General features: G+C 38.8%; 1 protein-coding gene across 1 annotated transcript in view; it reads right to left on the reverse strand.

The window, feature by feature from the left end:
- Nucleotides 1–26,898, reverse strand: part of COG5 (component of oligomeric golgi complex 5) — a 186,631-nt gene that overhangs the window by 18,250 nt on the left and 141,483 nt on the right. Inside the window, exons 15-18 of the mRNA XM_080582393.1 lie at nt 6,995–7,105; nt 5,544–5,606; nt 4,617–4,720; nt 2,918–3,155 (exon numbers count right to left, since the gene is read on the reverse strand). Of these exons, the coding sequence (XP_080438519.1) occupies nt 2,918–3,155; nt 4,617–4,720; nt 5,544–5,606; nt 6,995–7,105 (516 nt within the window). The remainder of the gene's footprint in view (nt 1–2,917; nt 3,156–4,616; nt 4,721–5,543; nt 5,607–6,994; nt 7,106–26,898) is intronic.

Genomic DNA, 26,898 nt, shown 5'->3' on the forward strand with positions numbered 1-26,898 from the left:
TAATTCCAACTGTGTAAGCAGCTGAGCCTTACTCAAGAAAATTGGATCTGTTACGCACTTCACCGGACCCAGCTCTGAATGAAGAGAGCTTGAAGCCTCTGCTTTCCCTCTTCTGTGTATAGATACCTGTTGTTTTGAGGCAACTTAACAGTAAAACGAGCTGGTAGTGCAAAAAATGTCACATCTGACTCTCAGCCAAAGTCATTCTGCTAAGTAAGAGGCCTGTATCTCTAAGTGACCTGGAAGAAATGTGGTGAGAACATTTAATAAGATGCCCCAAATCTGATGCAATCCAAAATTATTTGACTTGCAACATAAATGTTTATAATAGCACTTCAAGTTGACCAAAGCTGGATAGATCTGCCCAAGTCTTCTGCTTGCAAGTAACCCCAGAACACCAAAAAAGGTTTTTAATCTCAAAAGACAGTTTTAAGCCTGCTAATGTAACCCTTTTTGAGTACAGAAAATTCAAGATGACTCTACAAGGCAGAGTACAAGCAGAAGCGTTTTATAAACAAACCTCCTCCTACACACACAGTGTCTTTCCAGGCAGGTTCTTTCCTTCAGCTCTGGCGTTTGTCCAGCAACACAGTGCCTTTCTGGGCCTGAAAGTACTCTGCACGCAGCATTTAGGGCTGCTTGGGAAAGCTGTCCTTCCCATCAAGTCAGAAACCCAGCTGAATTGCTGCTCCCTGCTCTCCCCAGCCCAGGGCAGCAGCAAGCTCCCCTTCCCTTCGGAGGAATCCAGCCATCTCCTCAACAAAGGCAAGTGCCACGCCAACAACAGCATGGAAATGAACTGACTCCCGTGCTGGATTGCAGCCAAAATTCAGGCTGAGCACACAGAAAACGTGCCTAGGACAAAGCTACACCCTCTCCACCAGGGCGACCTGGCAGCTGGCACCGGTTTACGTGTTCTCCAAAACCTGTGGATTTTGGTGAGGAGTAGACACACCCCAGAAAAAATGGATATAAGGCAGCCTTCAAATACAAAATACTTAGTCTGTTTTCTGTTATCCTGAGTGATCCCAGGCCATTCTGGACTCTAAAAAATCCCTGTGCAGCCTGGGAGCTCTATGCAGAGATACCTGAAGGTGCTGAGTGAGTGGACCCAGCCAGTTCTTGTGTAAGGCCACTTTTAAATAAACCAAACATATTATGCCATGTGAAGATGAGACGAACACAAGCAAGACCCCAGAAGCAGCAACTGTCAAAGGCAGGAGACAAGAATGAATTCAGAACCTTTTTTTTTTTTTTTTTCCTTCCTCAATACAAAAGAAAAATGAAAAATTTATCTTCACTCAGCTGTCCACTCAGGAGTTACACTCAGCAAGGTGGGGAAGAACATGCAATCCCCCTACACTCAGATGAAAACATACCTTCATTTCTTACTTAAAAGGCAACCTGTGTCAGAACGAGAAAAATATGTGTTTAAAAAGATAAACGAGTGATATTTTTAGTATTATAATAATAGGTGCTTAGATCAGATGCTCTGAACTGTAGAATTAGGTAAGGATATTTCCCAAATTTATACGACTTACTTTAGCACTGCAGCATAAATTACAAAAATTATTTATATTCCTTCCAGAGGAGGAGTCAAGTGTCCTTTTTTTCTATTTTATGCCATTGTCTTCAAAATAGCGAAGGGAATGGAGCCTTCCCACTGAAATCAATCGAACACTTCCCTTTAAATTCTTTGGTTAAAGGCTGGTCTGCTGCTTTTGAGTAATGAATACAAAAACTTTACTCAAGAGTAATCAGTAGAAGCCTATTGCATGGTTTAGTCCACTGTTAAAAAATGACAGTTGTGTAAGAGCCTGAAAGCTGAAAGAGCTGGAGTTGATCCTTTCGATACCCATACCCAAAAAAAATGCCCCACATGGAATTGCCCTGATACCTTGATTTGGTTATGACAGCTGAAGTCCCAATCTGGAACATGAAAAGGAGGGCTGGTTTTCACGTATGGAGTTTTTTTTAACCCCTAAGGGCTGACAGTGTCAGGCAACCTGATCTGTATGTATGTCCTGACAAAGATTTTTCTTCTTGCCTTTTTTCAGGGCACTTAAAGGTAAAAGATACAAAGCAGCCACAACCAGTAAAGAAGGTAGTAATTCCTCCCCTCCCTGCCTTCCTCTTCTACCTCAGTCACCTACTAGCCAAAAGCAGCACTCAATATGCAGACAACTGGTGCCTAATTCCCTTTTCCACTTGGATAGCCTGTATCCTTCAGGCCAATCTAATAGATGCCTGTGTTCTTTGGCAAGTTAATCACATGGTGTTACTATTGACAAATTAAATTTGAATATAGCAGATAACACGGAGAAGCAGTGGATATTAATCTAGTGATTTGTTTTGTGTTTTAGCTCACTATAAAGATATGGGTAAATCTGAGAGACAGGTGAGTCAGGTCATGAAGAGACTCCCACAGGAAAACTGCCCTTCTATTAATGCAAGGGCAATTCTTCCACGGGATATTAATATTTCTTTAGCTTGTCTCTTACTCTGCAAGGCAGGTGAGCTAGTGATTAACCACTGCTGGCACCATGATATATAAAGCAATTAAGAAAACGACACTCTATTCCATTACAAGAGAGAGAAAGAATGAAGTGAATGAACGGTGGCAAATGATGGATGTACCGAAGAGGTCAGACAAGATGGATAATATTTCAAGACGTAGCTGAATTTAAATGAAACAGTCACTTGATGGGGAGCTGTCACACCTCCTTGAATGTGCTTTGCGGTGACAACTACTTGGATGCATTTCTCTGGAATCAGTATCTCTGAGAAAATGTTTAGAACTGGAATGCACCAATCTCTACAGGTGCCTGCTTATACTTTGCTGGGGGTAAAAGTATCGATACCTTTCAGAGAACACAGTGAAGCAACAATAAAAAGCAGAAGCTGGTATTAGGGGTACCTGTGCGAAATCCGCTGCAAGCCGCATCTTCCCACCTTCACCAAGGGGCCTTATTAAACTGGCATTGCGAATGAAAAGTTCAATTGCTCTTTGAGCCATGGCTTCAGTGTTATCAAAGACAAAGTCAAAACACTCAAAATGTCTGAAGTAGTCACTCATTACTCTTGCTATAAAACCCTGTAGTTCTTTCATGTAGAGAGAACAAGGGACATCTGGTTTTCCTGAGCTGGATAATGATCTGCCAAAAAAGAAGAAAAAAGGAAAAAGAAATGGAAGCAGTTAAATTCATCTTTAAAACACAACCAAAAACTACTGAATTCTTTTTCATTTTTTTCCCTACTCCATGAAGCCATGGCATGAATTATAGAGTATCATTTAGGCTCTGAATAGAGTGTGTAGCTCTTTCTGAAACCGTGGTGAAAAAATCTCTCTTATCAGCCATTCCCATCCTAGCAAGATAAAGGAAATCACCCCACTCCCACCTAACTTGCAGAGCCCCTGCTACTTTGGAGCCTAAAGCTCAAATGCAGCACTAAATTTAAACATCCCAGCTGTTGATATAAAACTCTAATAATGGATCAGAAAATACATGTCATAGGGTCACTAGTTTAGCCTATCCCAAACCTGTTCTCTGCATAGAATTAGTTTCATAGATTGCTCCAAACCAAGGATTATAAAGTCAATCTAATTACCACAGAAGCAGCACAGAAGCTAGAAAACCCAGAAATAAACACCTTTGTCTTTCTTTGAATCACAGCCGGGCAACCAAGCTCTTCCAAACTCAGGAACCTGAGCATACAGGCTATCTAACAAAACTCAGCCTTTGGATGGAATCAGTTTATCCACTCTGACAGATACCTTGCTAGTGGCAGCAAAAGAAAGATGGAGAGGGTAAAATACTGTTTTAAGAAAAAAAAAAAAGTCAAAAGGAAAATGAAAAACTGCTCTGAAAATATACCTTTTTTTCAGTGAATTTCCAAGACAGAAAAAAGAAGATTGATGGCTATTGACCAAATCTTCTGTGTCTGCAGGACATCTCATGATATCAGAAATATCAGAACAGAGATAACCAAAACAATGCTCAAGGAGAAAGCCTCCAATATAGCTAGGACTTGAGATGTTTGCAGATAAAGAATACTGGGAATAGTAATCTAAAATTTTACAGAAAAGTAGCGTAGTATAGTAAGTCTGAGGTTACAATAAAAAAAATAAAAATAAAAATAAATTTGAACCATTTCACATTTAGCAGTAAGTTAGAAACATTTCTGTGTAATTTTGAATCAGATTATATGCTTTATTTTGAGAAATAGGAACACTGACAATTCTGAGAATTGCCCACAAGAAAAAAAAAAAGAAAAAAACATTTTGAAAGCAGAAGAATTTTTTTTTTTAAATACAAAAAATGGCCCCTGCTTGGTTTTCTTTTCATTTTAAAAGGAATTTTACTCATCAGATACAAAAAAAAAAAGGAGGAAGACATATGTTGCCTGATTAATTTGTTTCAATAGCTATAATTCTGCTTTCTGTGTTAATTGACCATAATGTATCACCTACCTTCCCCTCAATAATCATGGGCTCTTGCTCCAAGGACACTGTGGCAGTAACAATTTATTATGCATATGGCAATAATAATTTATTTTGCATATGCAGGATGTCTTACTAAGGCAATAGTAAATTAAAAAAAAAAAAAGGTATTTACCCAGAAAAATCTTCCTGGTGCATAGTGATGATAATAGCTTCTACTGAATCTCCTACAGAGTTCAGTAACGGTTGAACAGCACTACCCATTAGATCATGGACTGTCTAAAACAGAAAAAGGCAGAAATAAGGAACAGAAACTACAAGCAGTTGCATTCTGACACCTCAAAAATACCTTGACAAACAGTTCATACCAACAGCATCTTTTTTACTACTCGGTATTAGAAACTGCTAAGCAGAAGGACAAAACCCTAAGATAACATTGAACTTCAATTGATCTAACCAGTAAAGTACATAAATAAGGCTGTTTACTACTTCTGTGTGCGTAAAGCCTTTCTTTCAAGAATGTGCAGAACAATCTAGCATTCCTGGTTTGCAGACAGACATGTTCTGGTGTACACAGTTCATTCAGCCATTCACTCCCCTGAGACAGGCAAGCTGCCCTTCATTCCTCTGCACACAACCGCTCCCAGATTAGCGCACAGCAGGATGGATGGGGAGAGCTGTCACCCACAGCACCCAGAGCATAGCCTGGCTCTCCACACCACCCTGCAGAAAAGCACCAGATAGCATAAAGATCACAGGGTGGTTTGTGTGTGTGTGTCAGGGGGTGGTGATAAAGGATTCAGTTACTGCTGTGTGAGTGCTGCAGAGAAAGATATTTATTTTCACAGTCTGATGGCAACTGGGTTCCGACCATTATGAGAATATTCTTAAATACAAACATTACTCAAGCTGTGACTTGGCACATGCAACACTTATGTAGCTGCATAAGACAAAATAAAAATTACAGAATATTTGTCTAGCTTTGACTAACACACATTCATACAAAATAATACTTAGAAAAAAAGCATCCATCTAAAGTGTAACCAAAAAAAAAAAAAGCAAACCTCAACCCTCTCCCTGCAGCATCTGGACATTCAATTACCTTTAAGGCAGCTGTAATTGTTTGCTCAGCAGCTGCTGGGAATGAGCTCTGATTGGCAATGACCTACAAATGTTAAAGGAATTGTTAACAGTCAACATTCAACAAATGATTAGAATCTACAACTTTTAATTTCATTTAAAAACACAGAGTTATTCTTAGTAATGAGTGGAATACACATGTACAGATAACTATCAAATGTGTTTCATACAGACAGAATTCTTAATGCACCAGTATCAGTCCTTTGCTCTCCTATTTCCTATGGACTCTGTTGCTACCTTGGCAAATAAATTATTTAAGAGATTTCAACTGAAATTTAGCTGAAGGGTTATTATAATCAGAATAAATTTAACTGGTTTATTCTCCTACTGCTCAGTATAGAATTTATGGAGAACTGTACAAGCAGGTCTACTGCAAATATTTGAAAAAATGGTTGTGTTCTTTCTCATTTCTATGACTTGTGATACTAGATGTTAAGTAGCTGCTTATGTACAGCTACAGCAACATTAGAACTAATATATTAGAGGAATATTCTATCAATTTCCTTACAGTTATGAACATGCTATATAATAGTATTTTTAAGCCAGATAAGTACTGAACTCAGGCTGAATCATATCAGATCTCCCTCCAACACTAAGGCACATGAGGTTCATTACTAAATACATCAGAGAAAGCAGACTTAAAAGTTGATTTACCATCTGTTTGCAAAATCCAAGCAAATTTTGTAGGCTTTTTGGCCTTTTTTAACATTCTTTAAACATATCCCCAGTCAGAAGTTCTCATGATCTTGTTTCTAATCAGACTAGGATTTAAACATAATTAATTACAACCACCACTATATCTGTTCGTATTAATTTATAGAGACTGTGTAGCCATTGATATCACTGAGTCAGTAAACTGGAATTGTTCATAACTGAGTACTCAAAACACTTCTATGCCAGACTTTGGTCACAGGAACAACACACACAGATACTTGTGAGGTACTACTTTTCTTGATTTCACCCTTTTCTTCCCCTTTTCAATTGGGCCACAATTGTGGGAAAGCATTGGGGTTTTCCTAGGAAGATAAGCTTAGGCTGGGCCAGATGCAGATAAGAGCTATCAGGCTTACCAAGACTAAGACAGAGCTTTTGTGATAAGAAAAAAACAGAAAGAGTTCAACTGTTTAGGCTCTTATAGTAATGACTGTGAGATGTGACTACCGTCTATAAAAGACATCTTTCACTCCTTTTTTTTTTTTTTTTTTTTTTAACATTGACACCTTATCACAAAGCAGCGCTTTCAAGGGCCAACCAAGTCTCAAAAAGCTGCACAAATGCACAGAAAGATGCAGTGCTTAATCCAAAATTTGACAGTAGTTGTCAGAGTTCTCATCAGCTAGTAGGATGACATGCATGCAATACAGCAAAGAAGTTAACATTAAGGAAAGAAGAGAAACATCAAAGGAAGCCCACCTTCAGAACTGATTGGTGTAGTTTGTATAGTGAATTAACTACAGCCACGTTCCTCCTCTGTCCCTCTGTGAGAGGTCCAATGACCTGGCTGGCATCTCCTTGAGTAGACAGCTGCAGTGATAACAGAAATTATTAAAACAATATTAACATCAACTCTTTAAACAGTGCATCACCTCTAAATTGTAGTTAGCTAAACTTAGGTCATGGCAGAAAACTTTAGCTCATCCTTCAGAACCGATGTTCTTCCATTTAACTTGTCGTGATTCGTGTGATTTCCATCTCCATGTAACGCAAACTGAAACAAAAGGAACAAGAAGCAAAAAAGATAGCTGTCTCAGCTTACAAAACCCACAGCACTCAGAGCCAGGTGTCTTGGAGGTACCCAGTCCCTGCACATCTTCAACGTTATCATCTAAGAATCAGCTGAAGTCACCTATCAGAGGATGCCGTATAACCTACCAGCAGCAGAACTCAAAATGGTGGGTCAGCTTTCAGTCCTTACTTCTGATAACCATTCAAGCATCTCTCTAAAAACTCTTTATTCTTCAAATAGGTGGCTTGCAACTTTATACCTATTTGTGGCTTGTAAGCAAACAGGAAAATAGAACTGCAAGAACCAAAACTGCTATTCCTCCCATTAAAGAGAGTTTTCTGCATGAATCTTCCAGCAAAAACCAGAAAATTAATTCTTCATATTTAAACTCCACACAGTGTGTGTGTTTTTTTTTTTATCATTACCACAGAAATCAAAGTTCCAGGATGACACATAAATAGCAATTAACTACAGAACAGTTCTCTAAGGATACTGCAGCATATGTTTGTAATTTAAAATAAAATAAATTGTAATTGGGAAACAAATGGAAATTTTCTTGTGGACAGAAAGCTAAAAAAATACAAAGAATTGACAAAAGGCTATGTGAATTCTAGAAGTATGTCTAAATATTACAGCAAGAATAGCTATTAATAGAAAGCTTTACTGCGATATAATTATCTCACTAGCTATCTGTATTTCACGATACAAAATTATCCTCCAGGAAACTCCTGAAGATGCCTACATCTGAAAGTCTCCCAGTAAAAATATATTTGACTCATTGAACAAGTCATCAAGAGACCTTTATGAAGTGTGTCTTTAAACAGTTGTAGTTCCTGTGGAAAGCTCCTAAACTAAATATGCAGTAAAAAAAAATGTTCAAGAAAAGGAACAAATATAACGTGAAGATTTCTAAGGTAAGTGAAACAACAAATGCTTACTAGAGAAAGACTATTCCTGCACTTCCCATAGCTTCCACTCAGCATAAACACAGACATCAAGCAAGCAAGTTATCTAGGATTTGCCAGCATTGCTAATAATGTTTTAGACAAGTTCTTGCAAGCACACACGAACACGAATTTATTCACAGCACTACAGTGACAGTATCAGTTCATTCCCATTTCTTCAAATTTAGGGCTTATTTCAGAATAAACAGGTTTCTGAGGCCTTTGCAGAGGCAGAAGTCTTTTCCAACATACCTTTAATTGTTTGACATTAGGATGCATCTTTAGACTAGCTGATAAATAAATCATCTCAGCAACTCCCTGCCTGCTTGATGAGGACAGCCATGTAAGCTACGTACAATCCTGTTTGCTGCCTAGTATTGCAATTTGACAGACCTGGCTGGTTTTAAGAATTCTGCTTCTCACACTTATGGCTTCACAGATTAATAACTAAAGAGTCATGCAGAGAAACACAACACCCTGTCCATCCAGCTGCCCACCCTCACCCAGTAACCTTTTTTCACACCTTTTTTAAGCACTGTATAGACTATTCAACTCAACTGTGGTGTTTTTTTTTTTTCCATATTTACAGCTATTACACACAAAAGACACTATTAAGACAGACAATTCTGCATCCTAGTCACCTAAATTTCAGTTCCTCAGAGTCTGTTACAAAAGTCTTACGATTTCTTTTTCTTAGTCATTATGAAATCATTAGACTGTGTCACTTTAGCTGGTAAAAACAGCTTAACTGGTAAATAAAAACAGTAACAAGTACAAACACAAGCCTTCTGCAGAACAAGCAACTCTTGCAGTAAGCAATAGAGCACAATAGATTCACAGGCAAAATCTAAAAATGCCTTAAAAAAAACAAACAACCTTTCTAAAATTATTTACAATATTAAATTCTCTTCAACTTAATCCGTTTGAACTTTGACAGCTAGATGTGTTGCTCCCTTGTGTATTTTAAAGTAAGATCGCTGGTCTAAAACAACAAGGCTTGGAATACTCATCTCCTGTAACTAGCAGTAGGAACTGGGCAGCTCCAGGCTCACCGAGATGGCTTCTCATGAAGGTGGGCCACGGAAATGGCTCCCCGCCATGTACAGCGTAAGTCTCAGGTGGTCATTCCTTTCTCTTGCTGTAACCTCAACGATTTATGTGATCTTGCTTTGAGGAAAGAAGGTTTTGCACTGAGGCAACAGTTCATGTACATATACTTCACCACTGGCACATATTTGCCAGGATTTCAGGTAGTTTATCATTATTTCACTATCCCAACGATTCAGACTGAATTCTTGACACCTCAAATATCCATTGAACAATCTGTATCCAGGTAGGAAAATGTCATTGTCCCCTCCCAGTTCCAACAAACCATGCTTATGGCCCATTTACTTTAGACACAAATCATCTCTCAATTTATTTTCCATCATACCTGGTTTTATCAATGAATCATAGTCATCGTTTTCTTTATATAGCAAGTACTTTCGAAGTTCTGTGCTGTCCATAAGTTTATACACTTAAGCACACTGGTAATGTAATTGTTACTCTCTTGTATGACTGCTGGAAATTGCACTGTGTAAATAGGTTAAGTCAAATAAGTATGAATAAGCCACATCCACTCAGCTGTAAGATACAGTCCCTTTAGAAGAGGGCAGTAGAGATAAAATCTGATGCCTTCGTAATCAGTTTCATTTATCCAGAATTGCAGAAGGCCAAAAGGGTGAATTTATGCTAAACAGAAATTGGGAGAACAGAAGCGGTGACTTCATCCCGGTTCAGAATCTATTTTGGGAAGGGAACAGCTAAAAGACAAAGCTTAGCTAAAGTACCAGATCCCATCTCCAGGGAACCATCAGTTACCCTGGGAGTTAGCTGGGGTTGAGCCTGATAGTTGAGAAAACAAAGAAAAAGAAACCAAGCTGAAGCCAGACCTAAATGAGCAGTAACAACAAGGACTGTAAGTGTCCCACTTGTCTGTATCCATCTTTAAACATAGCAATTGTTTTCTTATGCTCACTTCAGTTGAGTAGACTGTTCTCACTTTCACCTCAAACACTGTTTCCCATTTACAACTCTTCAAAGCACAGGCACCCCCTACCCCAGCAAGCGGCAATTGTAAAACAGGTGATACATCAGTACTGGCTCCCTTTGCTAACATGAGATGCTAGTGAGGGAGAGAAGTCTCCCACCAGCAAACACCAGCCAGGGCTTTTGCATAATGCATCACCAGGGCTGTGTCTTGCGGTACCCTCAGGAATGTGAAAATGAGCTGCTGTTCCACTGGGCATTTCAAGAAAATTCCAAGGGCAGCTGCTAGACTAAAATGAGAATGAAACACTGGAGGAATTGCCTTTCTGACACTCTCGAAGGTAGGAGGTTGAAATTTGCTCCATCTAGCAGCTGAAAGAAGGAGGCTGGAAGACTTTTTAAATCCAATTCAACAGGATCTGAAGACTAAAAATTTGGGTGTTTATTCATGAGAGGCAGATCTGGCTATATTTTAGAGAAATGAGTTTAAAGAAACTCATCAAGACGCTTTGCAAGAGAAAGGTGTTAACCATTTGAGTAGAGTAAGGACTCAACCCCAACAGTGAAAGCCATAAACTTAGCACCAGACTGAACAAGGGAGGGAGTTTCTGTAGTCAGCACCACCTTGTGTCCTAGAAGCTACAGCAGAACAACACAGACCCACAACACTTAATTATTTAAAGCTCTCATGAATTAGGATATGGAAAAATACATAGTGACAGGCCTTAAGGATATGTTACATAAAAATCCTTTAAAATACATCAAATAAAAACTTCACTCTGAAAATAGAATCACAGAATCACAGAATCATCTAGGTTGGAAGAGACCTCCAAGATCACCGAGTCCAACCTCTGACCTAACACTAACAAGTCTTCCACTAAACCACATCACTAAGCTCTACATCTAAACGTCTTTTAAAGACCTCCAGGAATGGTGACTCAACCACCTCCCTGGGCAGCCCATTCCAATGCCTAACAACCCTTTCGGTAAAGAAGTTTTTCCTAATATCCAACCTAAACCTGCCCTGGCACAACTTTAGCCCATTCCCCCTTGTCTTGTCACTAGGCACACGGGAGAATAGACCAACCCCCACCTCGCTACAGCCTCCTTTAAGGTACCTGTAGAGAGCGATAAGGTTGCCCCTGAGTCTCCTCTTCTCCAGGCTGAACGACCCCAGCTCCCTCAGCTGTTCCTCGTAAGACTTGTTCTCTAGCCCCCTCACCAGCTTCATTGCCCTTCTCTGGACTTGCTCAAGGACCTCCATGTCCTTCTTCTAGCGAGGGGCCCAAAACTGAACACAGCACTCGAGATGCGGCCTCACCAGAGCCGAGTACAGGGGGACGATCACTTCCCTAGACCTGCTGGCCACACTGTTTCTTATGCAAGCCAGGATGCTGTTGGCCTTCTTGGCCACCTGAGCACACTGCTGGCTCATATTCAGCCGACTATCAACCAGTACTCCCAGGTCCTTCTCTGCCAGGCAGCTTTCCAGCCACTCATCTCCCAGCCTGTAGCTCTGCTTGGGGTTGTTGTGCCCCAGGTGCAGGACCCGGCACTTGGCCTTGTTGAACCTCATACAGTCGGCCTCAGCCCATCGGTCCAGCCTATCCAGATCCTCCTGCAGAGCCTTCCTACCCTCGAGCAGATCGACACACGCACCTAACTTGGTGTCATCTGCAAACTTACTGAGGGTGCACTCAATCCCCTCATCCAGATCATCGATAAAGATATTAAAGAGGACTGGCCCCAGTACTGAGCCCTGGGGGACGTCACTAGTGACCAGCCTCCAACTGGATTTGACTCCATTCACCACAACTCTTTGGGCCCGGCTATCCAGCCAGTTTCTAACCCAACAAAGTGTACACCAGTCCAAGCCATGAGCAGCCAGTTTCTTGAGGAGAATGCTGTGGGGAACGGTGTCAAAAACCTTACTGAAATCAAGGTAGACCACATCCACAGCCTTTCCCTCATCCACTAAGCGTGTCACTTTGTCATAGAAGGAGATCAGGTTTGTCAAGCAGGACCTGCCTTTCATAAACCCATGCTGACTGGGCCTGATCGCCTGCTTGCCCTGTAAGTGCCGCGTGATGACACTCAAGATAATCTGCTCCATGAGCTTCCCTGGCACTGAGGTCAAACTAACAGGCCTATAGTTCCCCGGGTCTACCCTCCGGCCCTTCTTGTAGATGGGTGTCACGTTTGCCTGCCGCCAGTCGACTGGGACCTCCCCTGATAGCCAGGACTGCCGATAAATGATGGAAAGCAGCTTGGCCAGCTCTTCTGCCTGTTCTCTCAGTACCCTTGGGTGGATCCCATCCGGCCCCATCGACTTGCGTACATCTAAGTGCTGTAGCAGGTCGCCAACCATTTCCTCGTGGATTGTGAGGGCCACATCCTGCTCCCCATCCCCTTCCACCAGCCCAGCGTACTGGAGATCTAGAGAAAAACTGGTCTTGCCACTAAAGACTGAGGCAAAGAAGGCACTAAGCACCTCAGCCTTTTCCTCATCTCTCGTCACTAAGTTTCCCCCTGCATCCAGTAAAGGATGGAGATTCCCTTAGTCCTCCTTTTTGTGTTGATGTATTTATAAAAACGCTTCCTGTTATCTTTAACAGCAGTAGCCAGACTGAGCTCCAGATGAGCTTTGGCCTTTCTAATTTTGTCCCTACACATTCTTACAACATCCTTATAATCCTCCTGAGTGGCCCGCCCTCTTTTCCAAAGATCATAAACCCTCTTTTTTTTCCTAAGCTCTAGCCACAACTCTCTGTTCAGCCAGGCTGGTCTTCTTCCATGCCAGCTCGTCTTTGGGCACGTGGGGACAGACCGCTCCTGAGCCTTTAAGATTTCCTTCTTGAAGAGTGCCCAGCCTTCCTGGACTCCACTGCCCTTCAGGACTGCCTCCCAAGGGACTCCGCCAACCAGTGTCCTGAACAGCTCAAAGTCTGCCCTCTGGAAGTCCAAGACAGCAGTTTTACTGGTCCCCCTCCTGACTTCACCAAGAATAGAGAACTCTACCAAGACTGAAGGACAATTTATGCTTCTATATCCTAAGCTAATAGCACAACTAAAAGTTTTCAACTCTATCTTCAGGTATGAATGAAGAGTCTTCTCAGGTAATTTTATACATGTACACCGAAAATGGTGATCTATAGACCCCTTTGAAACCAGTGGTATAATATACGCCTCTATAGGGCATGATTCATTTCATCCTAATGTAGAAGTCCAAAACACACCAGGCTCCTCCTCTCCATTGAGTACTAATGGAATTTAGACTTGTTTTCAATGTCTATAAACGTCTGCATTAAAGGCAACTAAGTTATAACAAGTAAATCTTCCCTCCTATTTTCTTGCTAGCAGACTGAGATGTTCAACCCCATTTTAGGGACTTGGAAGTGAAATGTGGGAAACTGAAACACAGAACTAGAAGTAATTTGAACTAAGTTCACCACCAAACCCTTAAGACAGCAGTATCAGTATCATCTAAGTTGTACATAGCTCTGCTTTGAAAACGTCTGGCAACATGGGTATATACACTAATATTGTATCTGAATACTTTTTGTGTGTGTGTGTGTGTGTGGTGAAATCACAACAACTTGTTTGAGGAAAGAGTCTTTCCCTGGCGAAAAAGTGCAATGTGGAAAATGACCCATTCTAGATGAGGAGCAGTTACCTAAACCCAGTGACCTGACAGGTGATCAAGCAGCCTGTGTAGTTTTCCCTGCCCCAAAGCCCTGCTCCTTCCCTATCTACCAGCTCAGTGGGCACCTACTGCTGTCATCAGTTGGAAGCTTTGTTTTCAGGGGCCTTCACACCTGGTAAAATATTGATACAAGTTCCAATGGAGCCAAGTGCCCTGAAATAAATTTCATGAAACTGCTGGGCTTCAGACTGATGTAACCATCCAAATTTAAAACACTGCCCAACTCATTTCACCCTTATGAAGTATTGAAGAATAACTAAGTATTACAGGAGAAATAAAGAAATTGTATCTAATACAAATAATGCTTTGATTTGAACATATTATTGAAACAGGGAGCAATATAAGAAATGAATTAGATGGAATTTACTAAGTAGCTTATTGAACCACAAATGACACTTGTAGAACCTGCTACACAAAAAATGTGTCACAAAGAGGAACAAGCCAACTGAAGGCCATCTGACTTGCTTCGGCCTCACATGACTGAGAACTGTGCTCTGACCTAATTCAGAAGTCATGTAAAATAGTTTCGTTTAGTTTGTATCCTTCCCATACTAACATGGTCACCCTGCCTCCAGACTGCAGGTGCCTCGTGTCTGGTCAGTATGGTGCATGATGCAGAAAATGTCACGAGTGATTCATGTGACCAAACACAGGAAACCAAAAGTAGAGAAATAAGCACATCTACTGAGTAATTAATCTATTGTACAGACCCTAGTTAAGGGGGAGTAAATGCACCCTGTAAATGCACACCTACTTCCCTCCACTAACTGCAAAGCAGGAACAAAGATGTGAATATGCTGCCTGAAGATACACGTGATGAATTCTCACTCTCTGATTGTATCTGCACCATTTCTGTAGACCCATCTTGGAAATATGCTTTGGAAATAACCAGATCAAGTTGTCTAGATTTTACTCTTTTCTATGCATAATCCCTAAAATGAGATATTTAATTTGGCAGCATGTATTTTTTCTCTCATGTTGAGACATGTTGTGATAATTTTTCTTTGGGTTAAATGGCTGTTTTTACCAGGAAGCGATTAACGTAGAATTTAGATTAAGACAAAAAAATAACTAATTGATTCTCTCCTGGGCTATAAAAAATGCTGGTTGTCTTTTTTTTTTTTTTGTAAGAATGTTCAGACTGTTGCTACATCTTTTCCCATAATCTGTTTAACTTTGATTCAAAGTGATTAACTTCCCCTCTTGCAACAGGTGGCAGCTCAGAAGCGACACTGATTTGCTAGCTGTTTTGCTACCATTCCTTTCACAGATTACACATTTTGTGAAGAAGCTCAGTTTCACACTTAGAAACTAAGATCTTGTGTACATCTTTCATGACAGTTTTAGAGAACTCCATTTATTTCATTTCTCTGTTCTAAAACAGCCTCAGCAAACCCACTCTTTAAAGAGCAGGAAACAACATCGTAATTTAGGAGTACCGAGAAGATCTTAAATCAAAATAAGACTAAAGCAGTGCCTCTCAACAAAGCATTTGATCTAACTCTAGGATCACGAGACTAATGTGTTTTGATAGCACAAATTGAACTCCAATTGTCAAGCTGACATTTTCAAGAATAAATACATTCCTAATAGAGGCAGCTGATGTGGCCATACCTCTGGCAGAAAACAATCAATCCATCTGGTGCTTGGCCTCCTGCCTGAGCATAACAACTTATTATAAAACAGAATCCATTTGCAGAGTTTGAGTCAATAGGGCTTGGCTCTGGGATTTCTCCCATAAGCTACAAATAACTGGGATGGTTTACTATTTAGTTTAATATTTTCCATATGGCAGAAGGAGCCTTTTACAATCTCTTTCCACCCAAGGAACACAAAAGTTTACCAGAATCAGTTTGCTATTTTTTGTAAAAATATGACGCCACTTAACAGCAAAACACACAACAATCCGAACTCCACTAGCTATGCAAGCTAGTATATTAGTTACCTGGAGGACAATTTGGAAAAAAAAAAAAAGGCATAATATAGAGGTTTAAAGTGTAAGATTTAAATGAATGTGTCAGGGGTCAATGACGTCCTTCATAGACAAGGATAAATTAAAATAAATGTCCTGCTTTAAAAATAATAAATTAGAATTTAAGAATAAATCATAAATAATAATTTGTTCTTGAAATGACTTCTAATTTTTCAAAGAAGATGATATATTTCAGGGCATTAAGAAAGGAATAAGCTGTGAGTTCAGGCAATAATTTAAAATGTACATAAAAACATTTCTATTGCACCCTCAGGACATTCTTATAGCTTCCAGCATTTCTTTTTCTTTTTTATTTTCTTGCCTTTTTCAGAAATATGGAAATTTTATATGCAAGGAATATAGAAAAGGAGTTCTTCTTGTGAAAGAATTCAAAATCTTATAAAACCACAGTAATTCTTTGGGGAAGAAAAATTTGAAACTAACATGGGAGGGACGGTTAAGTCCTTGACCAAAGAAAAAAGACCCAACATCATGCTCACGCTATTCATGCTAGAACAACGGTAATCATCAAACTGTTCCCTGAGGGTTATTTTTTTTCTACTTTAATATTCTCAAAAGTGGAAGAAATGGAAGGAAAATGGCAAATGGCCTTTCTGTAACAGAAAAGACAGGATTTATCTCTATGTCTTTGAATCATGAGAGACAAAAAGCACTGGGCAAAATAATCAAAAGTGAGTAATGGTTCATGGTCTTTAAAGAATGAGATGCTTTAAACAACTCCACTCTCCAAAAGCAGCTGGCAGTCATTCACCTAAAACCAGTTTGTTCGAGGAATCTCAGAGAATCTGAAACCCAAAGCACTTGCAATCATTTGTCAACTCTTGAAAATTATGCCCTCTGTATTTTTTCAGACTCGGGTTTATCAAACTGACTAATCCAAGTCTTCGAAGGATTTCAGGGACAATGTGTGTTGATCCTGATACTTCTGAGCGTAACAGTTTACTAAATTTTTTATGCTTGCCAGAATAATGACTGAATGATTAATCACATTTTATATGTCATCCCAATAACTGTTGGTCCCAACCAAATGCACCTCCAGAGGCAAAAAGCAGACTCCCATCTACAAGAGACACAAAATGAGCAGGTCCAACATGAGAGGGTTCACCTGCATATTTAAAAAAAAAAAAAGAGAATCTACTTATTTAATTACCATCTAAATTTTTTGGTATCCAGTCCATGCATTAACTGAGATTCTAACACCTCTACACTGTGGAAATTTACGAAGGAGCTTTATATTGTCAAACTCCAACTAAAGTTGCTCCAAAATTATGAAATTCCAAAGACTACACAATACCAATATACACTTACCTAAATCTAGTTCTGAATCATAAGATTTAATTTGGTATGAGATAATTTAGAGTACACTAACAAAATAGTGTAAGGACTGTGCAGTCTTGCTCTTCTTCTACCTGTTAGCAAAATTACATGCTAGATTCAAAGAAGTCTTCTAACCACCTTCCCAGCAAGATAAAGTGAAGTGCATAGTATTCTCAAAGCCAGCCTTTTATGCTTGGATTTTTTTTTTCTGGAGGTTAGCCAGTATCTCTTAAAAAAAAAAAAAATCACACATTTGTTATGTGAGTCACGATCTAAACAGTAAAAGACAACATGAGAATGAAGAAAATGTTTCACGAAGTTATTTTTTAATGCTCTCCTCTAGATTTTTAATTCAATTTTTAAAAGTTTAAATGCTTGTGGTTTTTTTTTTTTTTAAGTGACTTAACAGCTAGATAGAGAATTTCTAGGTATTTTCTGAATGTTATAAGTAGCTTCCTAATGACTGTTCTTACAAAACTCTTGTGATCTTTCCATTAAAAAAAAAAAAAAAGAGGTCCTTATCTGACCCATAATTATTTTCAAATTAGACACACTGCCATCTTTAGGTTTTATTCCTGTACCATGAAATAGTAATCTTTTCTTAAATTATTTCAGTATATAATAGCCTCCCACATATTCTATTTAAATACCTATTAATGAATTCCTTTAATGTGCCAAATACTGAATTTGTATTTTTGTGTTCTCTCACTTAGATAGCACAGATCCAAGTTTTTCAATGGCAGTAACACCATGTCTTCAAGGTACTAGTGTATTACAATTAATACACGTTTCAGAAAGAAGTGGGGAAAATTTAATATTTCACATTACTTACACCATTACAACTGACCTGTTATTTACAGAAAACCTTTCTCAAAGTATCATTTCACTACTGTTCGTGACTACTTGTGAGCTCATTACATTTCATGCCTCCTTCCAAAGTTCACAATATTCGACATTTAGGCAGGAGGACAGGATACATTTCCCTGGAGCTGTCAGACAAATCTCATTGTTGGAATATGTTCTGAATAGTGATTCATCCTCAAATGAAAGCTCACAATTCAATATAACACCACCTAGTACAAGACAGGGATTAATTCTTGTAAGACCACATAATAAAAATGACAATCAGAAATTTACCTTATGCCATTACAACGAGAACTCATCTTACTTTTCAATTCAAAGCCATCACAGGTCTCATAAATCTGATAGCGTTTAAAGGTGGTGCCAAAACTGTAGTGTATGAATAGTATCTTCCCTTCACTGTAAGAATCTGATCCCAGGAAACGTATTCTCTCTCCCTCTCCTCCCTTCTCTTCCCCTCTTCATTGAATTATTCAGCTAGTTAACTTTAGCTATATTGGATAAGAGAATGAGTGGGGAAAAAATAAGATGCCCCAAACCGCACCGTTATGTCGGTAAACAACCTAACAGAGATGCAGCTCACATCAGCTGTAAGTTTTCTTGTTAGTATAGCATATTTAATTCAGTGGCCTTGTATAAATTAAATGAGCAAAACAATCTTTTTTTTTGGGGGGGGGGGGGGGGGGGGGGGTTAGTGTACAGTACATTTTCCCTCAGGAATGTGTGTCAGTAAAGCCAGCCCAACAAACACATTCCTCCATAAATGAGGCCTTATTTTTTTTCCATTTCCCCAAGAAGGAACCAGAATTATAGCCCTCCTACATCAACATCTTTCTTTCTTGCGACGTGTTACAGATATTTTTACTTTCTACCAGGCAGACAATGGAGATTTTTTTTTAGTCTAGCCCCTTTCTTCCTTTTCCTAGTCAAACACTGAGTATAGATAGAAAGGTTCAGAAAAAAATCCTATCACCATGAATACTGAGAGAGGACTAAGAACCAATCCATCTTATCCAGCTAGTTTATCTTTGCAGTATTTTAACTTCTAAATCACATCTTCTTGCATTTCTACATTTCTCAACAATTTCAATGATTGCGCCAAGATGTTCCAATATAGTCTCTGGATCCTTATAACACACTTAGCCTTTTAGATTCTGGACAAAATAAGCCATTCATATTGCTTACAATCTAAATAACCCGCTGAAAACAGCTTATTTAAATCTTCATTCCCCTGATCAAACATGACAGACACTTTTTCTTCGACAAATGACATTATGAAAATTCCTTGTAAAGATGCTGTCTCTTTCTCAGCTCAACGTTAAAGCTGAATTAATTGCTGTTTCTCCACTCCACCTGGCCTTCTAGCATTTTCTTTTTTCATTCTCTTTTTTGAAACAAGGTTTACAAACCAAGGAGAAGCATTAATTATTTAGAGATTGTTTTTAAACAGTAAAAAAATTAAACAAAGAGCAAAGCACACTTCATTGCAATCTCAGGAGGAGATTCTAGAAGGTCTGTGAAGCTGTAGCATGACAGAATTAAGTCTCAAAACTACATCAACAAAGACAAACTGCAGCCTATTTTCTATTGACTATCATATATCAGATGCACCATAAACCCATAAAGAAAGAAATCACGAAAAAAATCAAGATTAATATGCCACAAAATCACAAATAATTATGATGATGGGAGTGATGTGCAGAAAGTTGTCATCTATTTTAAACCTCAGTAATTACAAACCAGTTTTTAAATACACTCCAAAGAAAGGATCAGCTTTTTTTGCAGTAAATCTGACAGACAAAAATAAATTTTCTAGAGCGGCGTAAGAAGAATACAGTCTGTTTTCTCACAATCTGCCTCTGTAAAAAACTCCAAAATAATCTATTCCAACCCACTCTAAATGGCTAGCTAGTGGACCAGAGATACTAGGGCTGAATATCCACTAAAAGTGGAAAATTGAAAAGATCATTACAGGTAACAGTAAGAGATTAAGCTGCTGAAGCAGTATTAAAGAACACTATAGTAGCTGAAGATACTAGTAAAGAAGAATTTGGAATCTTGCACCTGCAAATTACAAGTTCAAACATAAACTAGACTGAAGGATGATGAGGGATAAATTGTTTGGCTCAGTTTCAGTCTTAAAGGAAAGTGGGCATTTATTAAAATCTTCGTAAAGAGTATCACTGGCTGTCAATCTTATCTGAAGCCTCAGGAAGGAGACCTGTGATAAGAGAAATTCATCTTTAAAATGATCCCTACAGAGTAGAGATAGAACACAATGATGGGATAATGCACTGAGCCACACAAGTTTTGTGGGTAATACTAAAAATAAGAACAACTGCAGCAGAGCTGACTTTCCATTATATATATATTGATGCTGATCTTATGTAATGCATTTGGTTCTGATCAGCATTACAAAGATCAGTGCTCTAAAAATATCTGAACATGACAGACAGATAGATGCTCCTCAGCCTATATATCCATCCATTGCATTCACTAAAAATAGAATATTAAATTACAGAAGGGGTTGGTTGCACTGCCATACAAAAAGGCGTCATCTGAGCTGGCTCAAAGAAAGATTCGGCTGCCAGAAGAAAGTGTTGAACCCCTGAACACCGGAAAGTCCTAACATCCAAGAGTTTTCTAGCACCCAGGCAACAATATGTGGAGTTGCCATCTAGCCACACCACCACAGACAACTGTGCTCTTTTCAAGGGCTCGAAATCTAGTGGAGAAAGCAAACGCTATTTGAAATCAGTCAAGGACGGCTGACAAGCATTACAGGCAGAAAAACATGTTTAGGAAAGAATATCTTTTGAAGTTCTGGCACTCTAAGAAAATCTTAAGACCAGAAATGTTACTATAGAATAAATCAGCATCTCCCAACTTTTGCCTCAGAGGTTTATTTACATCAGAAGTAAGAAAGCATGAATTCCAGATGCAAGGAAAAATTACTTCAATCTGTCAGCATTTTAAGCTTCCTCTTGAACAGATTTTGCATGTCGCTCTCTTTCGGTCTCATTCACATCTTGGCTACATCCACAGCAATAAATTAAACAGTACCAGGAAAGGCTCCCGGACTCTGGCACATGATCATCCCCACTGCTAAGCCGCTGGGACACTCCTTAGCAAGATTTTGGCCTGGGCAAATGACTGCTCTCCCAAATGATCTCCAGCCACGGCTGCAGAGAGGCAACACTGCAGAAATTATCCCCAGAAGGGCCCTGGCAGGCAGCCACCGTGTTGTGGAAAAGCAGAACCCTCACCAGCACCGCGGCAGGCTGCTCCAGGCCAGCTGGCCTCAGTGCCCAGGAATGTTCCCGGGCACATTTCCCCCACCAGTATAGATGTCACCGTTCCGTCCCATGTCATGGACTTAGAAAGTTCACAGCTAGGAGAGCAAATTAAGTTCGGAGTGTCGGTCAGAAGCCTTTGCTGACCTTGGATTCTCAAGTGACAGAGGCAGATTTTAACATAAACATCAGAGTGGCAGCGTGGAGTGATTTAATACACAGCCTTTCTGCAGCAAAAACAGACATGTTTTGCTGATCCTTGAAGTGAGGCCAACACTAATCAGAACAAGCCTCAATGATACAAATTTGCCTTCAAACAGATGAGACCAAGCTCATTTAGTTACTCACATTTACTGTTCTGAGGACAGTTATGTGTGTTTCTTTACACATCCATACTCAAATACATTTCAAAAGCAAATTCAGATGCCTTGGAGACAAGCAGGGAGTGACTGGGATATAGCAGCACTTGACTCTGAAGGAGGGGTTGAAACGACAACAAATTGTTACATTTTTCTGTTTTTCATGCTTTTTTTGGTATTTACTTCCTTAAACAATAAGGCACTAAAAACACCTGTGATCAAAAACACGTTAACTCATCATAGTATATTATCATGGATATATTGTCATTGTATTATCATTGTATTATCACTGTATATTATCATGGATAATATACTTTATACTAACACAGTTCCACTTACACTATTTAGTAGCAATTAATTGCAATGTAAACCCTCAGAACAAAGTTTAGAAATAACGTGTGTTAGTTTTACTCATATAATTTTTATGTCAGAGTTACTTTACATTTAAATATTAGTCCAAGTAAATATTCAGAGCTGTTTTACAACACCTGAAATCTAGTTTCACCATTGCACTGGAAAATTATATACATCTAATTCAAGGTTTCCCTGTTACTTCCCAAGCACCTTTTTGTACATGGCTAATGACTACCGTATTACTACTTGTATTATTGCTCCAGTATTCCGCCATTGGTGCCCATTCTAAAACCATATATAACATTACATAACTCAGATATTTACTTATGTAAATGTAAATGAATCTCCATATACTACCGAGATCCCAGATAGTGAGAAACACCCTGCCCACTCTCCACTCTATCACATATATCAGCTGATGATGACTTTTCCCTCAAAACAAGCCAGAATTTAGATATCTAGTTCTCCAAAGAAAAATCCCTACAGTTTTCTTTGTGTTCCAAGTGTGTGGTAGTCCATTGCTTTTGGGATCAGAATGTCAAGTTCTCTCTCATTTTCCTTTTGGCATGTTCAGCACCAGAGGTCCCTAATACATGAATCAACCTTTGAAAATACGGGACAATGTTTTTTGAACTTTGGTGTGGGGACTCTACTTTCTGAGGCACTCATGTCTTCCCCTTAATCTTTAATCCCAAGATTAACTTCTATTCCTGGGTCTCTAGCATTTTATCCTTAAATACATAAAGTGCACCAAGTGTCATCTTGTATTTTCTTAAGAAGGCCAGGGGAAGAATTCCTCAAAATGCCAGGAAGGACTGTGCTCTCTCCCCTATACAGCTGAAAAGTATTCAGGTAGCTTATTTGCACCAGACAAATCTGATAATCAGAAAATCCCACACCCATTGCCCAGGGTAAAATCCTGATGAGAAGCCAAGCCTCTACCAATAGCTGTGGGCAAAGGATAGATTAGTAGCTCTCCCAGAGCACTGCCCACAGACTCATTCATCAACTTTTGTTAGATATACGACACAAGTCCAACCACATTTAGTTAAGAGAATAAAAAAATGATTCAAATTCTCTATTTCCTTCCTCCCTCATTACACCCACTCTCTTTCTCCATCTTTTGAGTGCTTCCTCTTTATGATTGCTTACAAGTCTGACAGTGGGAAAGATCTCCATTATGTCATCTGCCTGCAGCCTCTCGTCTCTTGGAAAGATCCCTTTTTTTAGACAAACTTTACTGAAATGTATTACTCCATAAAATACAAATATTCCGTATTTAGGAACCTTCTCCAATTACAGGAAATCACAGCTCCCACTGATTTTAGCCTTATCTATCCTAACCCTAGGATAAATCTGCCTGGCGTAATATGATCGTGTAGGTTCTTGCTTTGCCTGTACTGTTAGCAGACATGAAGCAACACCGTTACATATCCAAATGTAAAAGTGATTTTTAAGACAGTTTGATCCTCCATAAGTTGCTAGCATAACCACCCCCACCTGCTCCGAAAAGCAAGTGGGCAACCTGACTTTTACAATCCTATCTCTGCCAATTACTCTTTGCTTGTTTATTGGTCAAAAGATACCAGGCCATTAGTCTCCGATGGTCAGGCCTTATGGTGGGAGGCAACATGACAACCTCCACAACACGGACAGCATGACCGGAGGGAGCGCTGTGGGTTATGATTAATAAAGACAGTCTGACAGGACGACTGCAACTCTAGGAAAGAAACTAGCAAGAGGTCTGCAGGTTCAAAAAGGAGGAGAATCGCATCTCCTCTAAACAACTGCATTGTCATGTTCACAGCACAACACGTTTCATCTATGTGCACTTGGTGGGTGTATTAGTGTATTTCAGTCCACCCACATGCAAAGCTGAACAGAAATAGCACAAAAGAACATACAGTACTTACATTTCCACTCCCAATATATGAGATAATTGAAATCATCGCTCAAAAGGCAGAAAGAATGCAACAAAAAAAAAGGCAACAATAAATATTGTTTGGACTAGTCCTGAGCTGGGAAGGGAACAGACTAGATGACCAAAGAGGGCTCTTCCATCTCTGTAAGGACAACGGGTCTTACAATTTATTTTTCTGCTTGTTGGCAAAAGCACCAATTTTGTAAACTTTCAGAGCTTTTAGCTCTCAATGTTTCATGACTTCTCTCTGCAAAACATCAAGTCCTAAGTATCAGAGAAATACCCTACCAACAGTCAAACCACAACACAGTGACTGTAAAATTGCAACAAAGAGGTTTCTAATTATGAGCAGAACTACAACACTTTAAATACATTCAAAATTCAGCTCAGTAAATGACAAAATTACAGGTAATGAATTGGGGAGATGTCTCACTTCCAATCAACAGGTGACTATTGTTTTCATTAAAAAAAATACATATATATATATTAAAGATTTCTGAAATCAATCAGGTATATTTTCCAAAAACAGACAGCCAAAATCTGTTCACTTCTTGATTACAGAACATTTCTGCAGAGTATCACCCTAGAGTAAGTGGTCTTCAAGTGGGGTGCATGCACCACAAGTGTTACGCAAATGAGTCACTGGAGTGTAGGAACAAAATATAAGAATTTCAATAGTACATTGTATATAACTTATAAATATATAAATATACATATAATAAAAGTGCATGGAATTTTTACTGGCCTGACCAAAAACTTGGAGACCACTGCCCTTGAAGATCCTGCCATGCAATTACTGCTGCCATGTCAAAGGCATCTAATGAAGATGTTGGTGAGATAGAAGCTCTCTTTTCTGTCTCTTCTCAACTATCAATTATATAAATTGGTCAAAATCTAAGAGGCAGATTTGTAAGATCTCGTCTTTTGTTAAGTAGCATGGATTCTCAAAAAAAAAAATCAACTTTTTCTTTGTTTTCAGGAAAAGCAATTATAAGTTTCTCATGAATCTGTCCCCTCCCTTGTACTTATTGTCAGCACTTGATGAAACAGCTAATTTCCCTTATGTGGCCAGTTAAATATGACCATGTGTTACATATGTCAATCAAGATGGGTAGATGGGTAACTTAAGGTACTTGTAAATGAGAACTGATGAACCCCTTTGGAAACTCTTAAATATAGAGAAAAATTAGTGGGTTTGTTGTTGTTTTAATTTGTGACCCCTCACTTTTCATAAAAAGCGGCCAATGAACAAAATCTAGCTCAGTAAGCAGTAGTTACATTAAAAAGTAAGGAGTGTATTACAATGCGCAAATGCAGGAAAAAAAATTACTCATCCAAAATAACAGATCAGATTTTTTAATCTCTTTTCTGATCTGGAATGACAAGGACATAGAATTGGTGACTAAATGGAAATCTCATGGTGTCTGTAATCATTGTAAGGATGCCTGGGCTGTGTGATTTAGGAAAATGTGAATAAGAAGAGACAAAGTAGTAATACCAAGTACTCTTCCTCAGCATCACCTAATAAAAAACAGGATAGGTGGTGAGGTAAAAAGGTAGTAGTCTTAATTTAACAGAAATATATTTTTAATTAATGCAATGTATAATTATTCCTTCAAACTCTGCATAGTAAGAACATCTGCAATTACACTGAGTGAAACTAGGACAATAATTCTGAACACCTCGTGGCATATACCAACCACATCAAGCATCAACAAGGGATTAGCTAAACTAAAGATTCACCCAGCAGAAGAATAAACCTACCTACTGCTCACAAGTGGTTATTTATACCTTCTTTGAAATCATTTGAACTGGTTAATACAAGAATAGGTTTGAGGCACAGCAACTGCTAGTTACTGGCATAGGTATATAGGAAAACCAAAAGCCAGCAGTGTACAAAGTCACGAGTAATAGGAACAAACATTTGGGATTCATTGGAAAAGGCCATTTTTTCTTACTTGTTTTTGCTTTAATTCTATATGTACAGACTGCTATATGCTGTTTTTTTCTCAAAGTTAACATCTTGAATCTTGGAAAACATTTTTCTTGTTATTTTTCCTATCTAAAGCTAACTAGAGAAGCAGTGAGAAAATCTTAGTAAAATGTAATTCCTTTTTTTTTTTGTGAAATCGTCATTTCATCTAGAAGGAATTGAAAAAATAAAAACCCAACATCAGCCAAAAAAAACATTAGGATATCTTAAACCACATGCACAGGGCTGGCAAGCATGACACAAGACATGTGAGATAGCCATGCTCTTCTGGAGAGGCTGCTGGAGGCTAGGCAAGGCATTTTAACACTTTAAAGATGACACTATATACCCATGCCTTGACAATTGTGTTGAGCCCTTCCAGATTTATTTTTTTAACATGTGTATCAGTAAGGAAATAAAACAATGTAAAAAATAAAATTAAAATAAATTTTAAAATTGCTGTACAATAAACAATTTGTATTGTTTTACAATTTGCAGGTATATTCTTGAAGTACACTGATGTTCACTCTGCCAGTTTGACCAATCCTGTCTCTTAATTTTTCACAGTTTCATTTTCACTAGCTTGAATAGAAGTTCAAGGGTTTAGATTCCCTCTTAACTCTTACATTCTTTTAGTTTTACGTTATTTTAGTTCATCAACTAACACAAGGCCACAAATTATATATTCATCAGATTATTTCTACATATTGTTTTTCTCAGGGCTTCTTAAGAACTTGCCAGCTGGCTGATCACAAAATTATATATGCTCTTGAACAAGCCATTGGCCAGATTCAAACTCTAACGGGGTGCTGAGCACAATAGACCCTGGTACTTTCACAGTTACAG

This window comes from Anser brachyrhynchus, assembly GCF_964034855.1.
Source record: "Anser brachyrhynchus genome assembly, chromosome: 1".
Taxonomy (NCBI): domain Eukaryota; kingdom Metazoa; phylum Chordata; class Aves; order Anseriformes; family Anatidae; genus Anser; species Anser brachyrhynchus.